We start from the raw sequence: 10,339 nt of genomic DNA on the forward strand, positions 1-10,339 counted from the left end.
GCGTAGTTAATTCCCTTCACACCCTTATTTTAAGTAATTATTTGTTAGATAACATGAGTTTGTTATTTGTCCCGATCACTATTTTAATTAATTATTTCTCTAGTAAATAATTACCCTCTTAAGTTCAATGAAATATCACATGATCGGATCTTAAAAAAGTTTATATATTAAGATCAATGCAAATGCTAGAAAGTGGGAATTTTATTTGATGATTCGAAACTGTAGTGCTAGTGTGTGGTCGAATATAGTCAAAGCTTGGATATAAAGTCCAGATCGATGGCCAACTTTGGATCATTAATTCGTAGTAAGCTTGGCGATGGTAAGAGGACTCGATTTTGGTTAGATCCATGGTTAGATGATTCGGTTTTGTAAGTGAAATATCCAAATTTATTCCGAGTAGAAGAAGAAGAAAAGTTTTGTAATATATCAGATCGGCTGTTCATGGATGATAATATATGTTCGGTTCTGTGGCAGTGGAGGAGGCCGATAGAATTGGTGAATGAGTTTTTGGAATTGACAGAATTAACTAATAAACTTGCAGGATTACAACTTTCGGAAGATAGAGACTATTGGCAATGGCACGGATCGAAGGATGGTTTCTCAGTAGTGGCAATAAAATCATGGTTGTCAAAAACAACAACAGAAAGCTCGAGTCCAGGTTTCAAGTGGGTTAAGTGGATTCCAATAAAATGCAACATATTCATGTGGAGGGCTTTAATGGAGCGTATTCCTACGAAAGACGCTTTAGTTCGAAGACACATACATGTTGCGGATACGGGGTGTTTGTTATGCAATGATGCAGACGAATCGGCTATGCATATTTCACTGCATGTGCGTTTACCGCATGTATTTGGCAGGTGATCTCGAGATGGTGTGGTATCCCAAATGTATTTGCTTTCGACACCAAAGACTTATTGGATATTGCAGACAACTGTGGGCGTTCTCCTATGTATAAAGAGGTGATAAAAGGGATTATAATCAATGTGTGTTGGCGCATATGGAAGGCTCGCAATGAGTTAGTTTTTAGAGGCATTCAGACAAAGGAAGTAGAGTTCATAGCGGATGTGAAGGATTACGGATTTTTATGGTATAAACATAGGAGAAAACATAGTATTTGTGATTGGGATGCGCGGTGTAAATTCACTTTGATGTAATTTGGGTTTTGGGAGGGTCGGTCTCTTTCTTGGAGATGAGTGGCGCCGGTTTTTAATGAAGTTTATCTTTCAAAAAAATATATATAACCAATGATACATAATAATTATACTGGCTATTTAATCAATAACACTTTTAACTTCCATCGTCGTTGTTAAGGAACTCGTATAATTGTCATAGATTTACATTTAATTTCCCATAATTTTAGCTCACACGGATGATTATGACAAAATGAGAAAATGTAGGTTTCTTGTTAGCAAAATCAAGTGAGAATCAAGTGTAAAGCAAGTGAAATTTTACTATGATTAAGCTTAGGAGATTACCCCTAAACGAAAGTGAAAATTAATAGTCTCATTGGTCAAATTCAAAGGTGGATATAGAGTGTAACAAGTGGTAACCCCTGTTGCCCCTTTATGCTTCGACATTAGTGTAAATTTTGGAAGATTTTGGCCTTTTTTTGATTTCGTTACCCCTTTCGTTTTTTTGAAACGTTGCTCCTATAATGATTTTCTAGACCAGCCAGCCACTGGTCAAATAGTCATAGTTTATTATTATTACTATTATTATTATTATTATTATCTTTTTATCATACATTAGAATTTAGATTATTAAAATCCAATTTATTGATTATGAGAAAATGAGAAAATGTAGGTTTCTTGTTAGCAAAATCAAGTGAGAATCAAGTGTAAAGCAAGTGAAAATTTACTATGATTAAGCTTAGGAGATTACCTCTAAACGAAAGTGAAAATTAAAAATATCATTGGTCAAATTTAAAGGCGGGTATAGAGTGTAACAAGTGGTAACCTCTGTTGCCCCTTGACGCTTCGACATTAGTGTAAATTTTGGAAGATTTTGACATTTTTTTTATTTCGTTACCCCTTTCGTTTTTTGAAACATTGTCCCTATAATGATTTTCTAGATCAGCCACTTGTCAAACGGTCATAGTTTTTTATTATTATTATTATTATTATTATTATTATTATTAATATCTTTTTATCATACATTAGAATTTAGATTATTAAAATCCAATTTATTGTTTTATATACAAAATACACACTAAATATATATGGGTGGCCGGGATGTAACCCGTCGATGCCCTCTCAACACCCAATGAGAGGTGTACACCTCCTCTTGTCCGAATTGAACCCGTGAAAAACACCCCAATCCTCCTCCTCCTCCTCCCCCCAGGTTTCAAGTGGGTTAAGTGGATTCCAATAAAATGCAACATATTCATGTGGAGGGCTTCAATGGAGCGTATTCCTACGAAAGACGCTTTAGTTCGAAGACACATACATGTTGCGGATACAGGGTGTTTGTTATGCAATGATGCAGACGAATCGGCTGTGCATATTTTTACTGCATGTGCGTTTACCGCATGTATTTGGCAGGTGATCTCGAGATGGTGCGGTATCCCAAATGTATTTGCTTTCAACACCAAAGACTTATTGGATGTTGCAGACAACTGTAGGCGTTCTCCTATGTATAAAGAGGTGATAAAAGGGATTATAATCAATGTGTGTTGGCGCATATGGAAGGCTCGCAATGAGTTAGTTTTCAGAGGCATTCGGACAAAGGGAGTAGAGATCATAGCGGACGTGAAGGCTTACGGATTTTTATGGTATAAACATTAGAAAAAACATAGTATTTGTGATTGGGATGCGTGGTGTAAATTCACTTTGATGTAATTTGGGTTTTGGGAGGCTCGGTCTCTTTCTTGGAGACGAGTGGCGCCGGTTTTTAGTGAAGTTTATCTTTCAAAAAAATATATATAACCAATGATACATAATAATTATACTGACTATTTAATCAATAACACTTTTAACTTCCATCGTCGTTGTCAAGGAACTCGTATAATTGTCCTAGATTTACACTTAATTTCCCCTAATTTTAGCTCACACGGATGATTATGACAAAATGAGAAAATGTAGGTTTCTTGTTAGCAAAATCAAGTGAGAATCAAGTGTAAAGCAAGTGAAAATTTACTATGATTAAGCTTAGGAGATTACCCTAAACGAAAGTGAAAATTAAAAGTATCATTGGTCAAATTCAAAGGCGGATATAAAGTGTAACAAGTGGTAACCCCTATTGCCCCTTGACGCTCCGACATAAGTGTAAATTTTGGAAGATTTTGACCTTTTTTTGATTTCGTTACCCCTTTCGTTTTTTTGAAACGTTGCTCCTATAATAATTTTCTAGATCAGCCACTGCTCAAATAGTCATTGTTTTATTATTATTATTATTATTATTATTATTATTATTATTATTATTATTATTATTATTATTATTATTATTATCTTTTTATCATACGTTAGAATTTAGATTATTAAAACCCAGTTGTTTATAAACAAAATACACACTAAATATATAAGGGTGGCCGGAATGTAACACGTCGATGCCCTCTCAACACCCAATTAGAGGTGTACACCTCCTCTGGTCCGAATTGAACCCGTGAAACCCCCCCCCCCCTCCTCCGGTCGGTTTCCCGACCCGAGCTACTCGGAGCCTGCGCCATCTTCAGTTGTTCACTCACAAATAAACACCCCCTCCCCCGGATGAAAGAAATGAGGAGTGTAAATATAATTAAGATTTGGGTGTTATTCATAAATACATAAAAGTCAAAGGACCAAAAAACAAACAAATCTCAACTCACAGAAACCATATACTACTACTGCACCTTGAAGTCTCCGTTACGCGATTTCAAACTCCCATCTCGCATCTTCTCTCGCTTCATGGATTACGAATCGGATCCATCCTTCGATAAATCGGTACTTCTCCTTACAGATCTCCTACTAATTTCAAACATCACAACTCAATTCTCATATATTTCATAAGATCTGTGTACGATCCATCTAATCTAGGGTTCTTAGCCTGTTTCAATCGATGTTGTTAATCGCTGTTAATTTTTGTTCGAATTGAGTTTCTTTGATTTCCGTAACTGATTTATTTTTCTTCTGTTATGTAATTGTTTGTGATTTAAGTCGATTTGTGTCTAGAAGTGCGATTTAGGTTGTGAAATATGTTTATGATTGTGAATTTGAAGTGGAATTGTGTTAAGGAAGTGAAATTGAGATTTATTTATGTATCGAAGAACGTTTGATTTTGTTATATATGATTGCAAGTGATTGAAGTCTGGAAACTGATAGCTGTGTTGTTATTTTGTTATCATAACTGATGATTTCATTTTTCTGTGTTGTGTAAGTGATCGCGATTTAAGCCGATTTATGTCTGGAAGTTTGATTTAGGCTGTGAAACGTGTTTACGATCGCGATTTAAGCCAATTTATGTCTTGAAGTGTGATTTAGGTAGTGAAACATGTTTAGGTATGTGAATTTGAACTGGATCAGTGTTAAGGAAGGGATATTGAGATTTGTTTATGCTTCTAAGAACATTCGATTTTGCTATATATGATTGCAAGCAATTGAAGAGCTAGAACATGTATAATCCACTATTATATCTGGAAACTGATTGCTGTGTTCTTATTTTATTTCCGTAACTGATTTCATTTTTCTGTGTTGTCTAATCGTTCGTGATTTAGGCTATGAAACACGTTCACGGGAGTAGGATCAAATACAAACCACATTTTGTATACAAACTGTACGAACCATTTAAAAAGTGTCACGTGGCATCTAACCAATTATAGAGAAATGATAAAATAAATTAAATAACATCCTAAATAATATCAATTATATTGAATTTCCTATAAATATGCTAACAAACACTTAATTCTTTATTTGGATCTTCCTTTTGTTTTCAATGTGCTAATTAAGAAAAGTGCTGATATCATTCAAATATGTGCTAAAATCAATTATCTTGATTAATTTTCATGTGCAAATATAATTCAAAAGTGCTACTTTTATGTATGTATTGTTTTGGTATGTGCTAATTTAACTGTTTTAAGTGCTAGGATGTGTTCTTACGGTTTGCAGGATAAATATGGTTTGTACCGGAAGCAACCCCCTACGTTCACGATCGTAAATATAACGAAGAACATTCAATTTTGCTATATTTGATTATAAACAATTGAAGAGCTTGAACATACATGATCCACATTATATATGGAAACTGATAGCTGTGTTCTAATTTTGTTTCTGAATCCTTAAACTGTTCATATTTATTTGAGCTCTCTTATGGTGGATATCAATCCTGAATCAACTAGAATGTGCTATTTCTGAGTTCTGAATACTCATGCTTTATTGTTCTCACTAATTTGATCAGCAATTTGTGAACAAGAATGTCGAAGCCACCGGATTCAACCCAGGTTTGATTGTTTTGCTTGTTGTGGGCGGGCTACTGATAACATTTCTCGTTGGCAACTACGTACTCTACATGTACGCGCAGAAGACTCTGCCGCCACGAAAAAAGAAGCCAGTTTCCAAGAAGAAGTTGAAGAGGGAGAAACTGAAGCAAGGTGTTGCAGTACCCGGAGAATAGACCCGACACCCGAAACAAAACCGCGCATAAACTTGTCAATGTTTCAGTACCTACAGTCATGTTGTGAGATGCTTGCGTTATTGTTAGTTTTGGACTTTTGGTTCTGTTTATTTAATCATGAGTGGTTTAGTTTTGACATTTTGTTAGTTTAGACCTGATCCATCATTGTGTTCTAGCAGACTAGCACTAGTCACCCGAGGGCTCGTGAACCATGGTAATAATAATAACTTTAGTTTGTGTTGCAGTGACTCTTGTTCTTATGAAAATGAATGAATCGAAACCTCTTTATTTAAGACTCATCGATATGGGCACATGTTAACGTTATGGCACATGTTATGAGTCGTTTTTAAGAACGATAGGTGACTTGCAAGAGAAAAGGTTATATCAACGTAATGTGAATCGCATTTTTGTTAGGGATGGCAATTTGTTTCGGGTTTGGGTTGGCATCATCTGATCAGAACATGTTTTGTCTATTTAGGTGCTGTTTGTTTTTGCAGACATAAACTGTCTGCAAGCTGATTTCATCTGTTTTCATGTCTGCAACTGAAGATATGGTCTGAAGCTCTGCAAGCTGAAAATACAAGACTCTTTGATTTTTTAAGAAGATAATGTCTGCACAAGCTAAATCATCTTACAAGCATGATTATTCCTAGCAACATCAACTGCTCATATGTTTCTGCTTATTATCTCAGATTCAAACCCTATCATATCAATAATTTCAACATCAATTTCGCTCAATGTTTGAAGCTTAGATAACTCTCATCACACCATTCACTTCAAACTTATAAAAATCCTTCTAAACACGTATCATATCAATAATTCCAACACCAATTTCCACCAATCAAAATCACAGATTCAAACCCTAACATATCCAGATCCCCAATTTCAACACTCTAACAACCAAACCAAAGAGACAATCGAACACCAATCTCACCTATCCGACATCGTAGCAATGGTTTTAAACGCCATAATCAACGACCGATCCGGATTCGAGCCGCGATTCTGCCACCGTCCTAACGAACTAGACAAAAAATCACTGGTAACACCGTTCGGTTTGGAAATAACCGTGGATAATCCACCATCATTGAGCAAAAAATCACTGGTAACTCGGAGGTCTCATCGATTGAGTGCGATACTGAGAACGAGGCCGCACTCCGAGCAGACTGTGTCTCCAGCGGAGTGATCGAAGACCACCTCGGTGCTTTTCCGGCAGTCGGAGCAATAGGCGTCCATGTGGATTGGGTTGATTTTGGGGATTTGGTTATGGTTAGGGTTTGAAAATGGATTTGGTGTTTGCGCGCCTGCAGACATTAGCTCCTTGAAGATGTTAGAAGAAAAAACAAACACCCCCTTAATCGTGTCAAAAAAATACTCTGACGTGTCCGGACATGACTCACTTACACATTTATTTAAACGGGTTGTACAAGTCTAAAGGGCTATTTGATAACTTTTGAATAGTTAAGTGCTAAACCAGTAAGGGTTTGAACCATTAAGAGCCAGCAGTATAATGCTTAACAGAGGCAAATGTTTGACCAATTCAGATTACAGGTCTTAACCATTCAGACTCAGTATAATGTTTAACCATTCAGAGGCAAGTGTCTGAACCATTCTGACATCTATTCGCGAAACAAACAGTCTGAACCATTAAGTACTGAACCAACAAGAGTCTGAACCATTAAAAGGCTCATTAAGAGCTAAACAAACAGCCTCTAAGTTTAAGCAGGTTGAAGGGTAAACTTGTTCATCTGCAACTTAAACCGAACATGTCTCGTGCAAAATCTCTGGTTAGACAGGTCGACCCAGAAACTTCTGACAGGCCAAGAATGACCTAGAAACGCCATAAGCGTAGAAGGGTAAAGACATCACGAGAGCTGCGACACGGCAATCTTGCCCGAAAATTGTGACAAAGTTGTTTTGTTTATATTTAGTTTTGACAGGACCCATCATTATGTTATATAGTAATCAGCCCTGGTCACCCGAGGGCTTGTGAACCAGGGTAGTAATAACTAGGAGTGTCAATCGTGTCGGGTTGATGGGTTAGCGGGTTGACAGGTTGCGGGTTGGTGGATTGAAATGTTCAACCCGAATTCGGCCCATATTATTATTGTTCGGGTCAAAGATTTCAACCCTAACCCGACCCATATAAATTCGGGTCAACCCAAACCCGACCCATTTAACCCATATTTTTAAATGAGTCATATAAGCTGATGATCTATAAACGAGTTGTTGCGTTTTATACGGGTTATCGATAACATGTTTAATAATAAGTAGGGGAATTGGCCTGTAATAATCCCACCTAGACCTTATTGGCCATTAATAATCCCACCTCAGAATATTCCCCCCACCAGTCCCACCTTTCACCTATTTTTCCTACAATGGTCCCCCGTTAAAAAAACTTAACGGAGTTAAGCTTTTTTCCAAATTACAAACAGATTTTTAGGGCTTTTGATCAGAACGATGATACGAGTCCATTGATGTAAAACTTACTTCGAAATGGTGCTCCAAGTGACTTGATTTTGGTTAATTGGAAATTTAAACACCCGAATTGAAGCGTCGTTTTCATCGTTTGGAGCACCGTTTCGAAACAAGTTTTACATCAATGGACTCTTATCGTCGTTCTAATCAAAAGCCCTAAAAAATATGTTTGTAATTTGGCAAAAAGCTTAACTCCGTTAAGTTTTTTTTAACGTGGACCATTGTAGGAAAAATAGGTGAAAGGTGGGACTGGTGGGGGGAATATTCTGAGATGGGATTATTAATGGCCAATAAGGTCTTAGTGGGATTATTACAGGCCAATTTAAATTCGGGTCAACCCAAACCCGACCCATTTAACCCATATTTTTAAATGAGTCATATAAGCTGATGATCTATAAACGAGTTGTTGCGTTTTATACGGGTTATCGATAACATGTTTAATAATAAGTATGAGTGTGACAAATAAATAACATAATGTATCAAATTTAACATTATTATAACTAACCATGTAAAATAGAAACGGAAAAAATAAAAACAAAAATATATAAGATTCCAAATAGTTAAACGGGTTAATGCGTCAACCCGTTTTTAATACGGGTCAACCCGAATCCGACCCGTTTTTTAAACGGGTCGTGTTAGTCGACCCAAATCTGTTTTTTATGTGTCGGGTTCGAGTCGAGTTGACGGGTCGTGTCAAGAATTGCTGTCCCTAATTAGTAATAACCTTAATTCATGTTGCATTCGCCAGTTGTTCGGAATTTTTGGACACTTTATGTCTTGAAATATGAATATCACTTAAATTCTACCTTACACAAGATATTAGATACGTATCAACAGAAAAATCAACTTTGTGCAGAAGTTATTTTTTCAATTTTACTGAATCAGTTGGGCTGTTGTGATGCCAACGTGATGAGCATTTTGGTTAGGGATGGTAAGTTGTGTCGGGTTTGTGTCACCTCATTTCAACACATTACGTTTAGTTAATTGTATAAAGAAAACTACCTCCTTAACCCAAGACCCGCGTTATCGAAACAAGCTGTTAAGGTAGCATTTTGTTTTTAAATCCTAATTTTGAACGATTTGATGGGCTGAGCCGTGTACCCACAACCACCGAACACAGTCTGTTCATGAAACTGGTTAGACGGGTCGACCCAATTACATCTAATAGTAAACTGATTATTTTGTTGTTGGGAACATGTGGTGTTGGGATTTCTATCCCCATCCACCAACAAGACCAAACAAAATTTGCATCGTGTTAAGTTTTGGACAATTTGTTGAAAAAATAGAGCCAAAATTTGCATAACTAAAAGTCATCAAAAAGTCAATAGCCACTATTAAGATTCTTAATGGGTTGATTTGGGATTATTATCAATCCAAGAACTATGTGTGGCAAGAATGGGTTGATTTGGGTTTAAAAAAATTGCATATGGGTTGATTTGGGTTTAAAAAAATTGTATACAGGTTCATTTGGGCCAACTAAAATTATACAATATGAATGCATGATGATTATCAACTTGAACCGACAACTCAGATACAAAAAATTAAAAATAAACCGCATATGGGTTTAACATTTATTTACCCTTACATTAGCTGGGAAGAACTTACATTAGCTGGGAAGAAGAGTAGCGACAAACCTAAGTTGGCATAGGATAAACAAATTCAGAATGGGTCGTATTATTGACACACCTTGGCTTATTAAATCGACACTCTCAATACGCATCGTATAGGTCTATACGATGCGTATTGTGTTGGTAATTAATTCTGTGTCAGTCAAAGACTGACATTGTCTCACGGGGGTTAAAGTAATACGCATCGTATAGGCCTATACGATGCGTATTACTTTTTTTAGAAAGTACGATCAGCTTTCCGTCACTGTTGAGTGACGTAAAGTGATTGACGTATGCCCTATATGCATCGTATAGGGCTATACGACTCGTATTCTTTTCTGAATTTGAATTCTTCTCCTCCTATTTAAACGACGAAGAAGACGATATATATATCGTTTTCGTTATATATTCACATTCACTAACAAACATGTCTTGGTACAACTATGTTTTCGGTGAGCCGTCTGAGGCGGACACGAGCACGTTTATTTCGGATAGCAGTGTGGTATATCATTTTTTTAGAGTAAACTGCAATTTTACACCCTGAGGTTAGGGGTTATTGGCATGTCTACCCCCCTAAGGAAATAATTGCAATTTTACCCCCCACTGTTTGACCTTATGTCGCACTTTTACCCCCCGGCGTCAAAATGGGTAACCAGTCAACATAATAACCTGAC

At 36.6% G+C, this 10,339-nt stretch overlaps 1 protein-coding gene across 1 annotated transcript; it reads left to right on the plus strand.

Moving 5' to 3' along the window:
* The first annotated feature begins 3,765 nt into the window (after positions 1–3,765).
* On the plus strand, positions 3,766–5,876 carry LOC110924626 (DNA-binding protein S1FA). The gene is made up of 2 exons (XM_022168620.2): positions 3,766–3,917; positions 5,368–5,876. Exons 1-2 carry the CDS (start codon positions 3,882–3,884, stop codon positions 5,581–5,583), a joined length of 252 nt encoding a protein of 83 aa, XP_022024312.1. The 5' UTR covers positions 3,766–3,881; the 3' UTR covers positions 5,584–5,876.
* Positions 5,877–10,339: the final 4,463 nt, after the last annotated feature.

This window comes from Helianthus annuus, chromosome 2 (genome assembly GCF_002127325.2).
Source record: "Helianthus annuus cultivar XRQ/B chromosome 2, HanXRQr2.0-SUNRISE, whole genome shotgun sequence".
In the NCBI taxonomy this organism is placed as follows: Eukaryota; Viridiplantae; Streptophyta; class Magnoliopsida; order Asterales; family Asteraceae; genus Helianthus; species Helianthus annuus.

Coding starts and splice junctions, on each gene's coding strand:
- LOC110924626 (XM_022168620.2), top strand. CDS start 3,882: ATGGATTACGAATCGGATCCATCCTTCGATAAATCG. Junction 3,918..5,367: donor ATCCATCCTTCGATAAATCG/GTACTTCTCCTT, acceptor TAATTTGATCAG/CAATTTGTGAACAAGAATGT.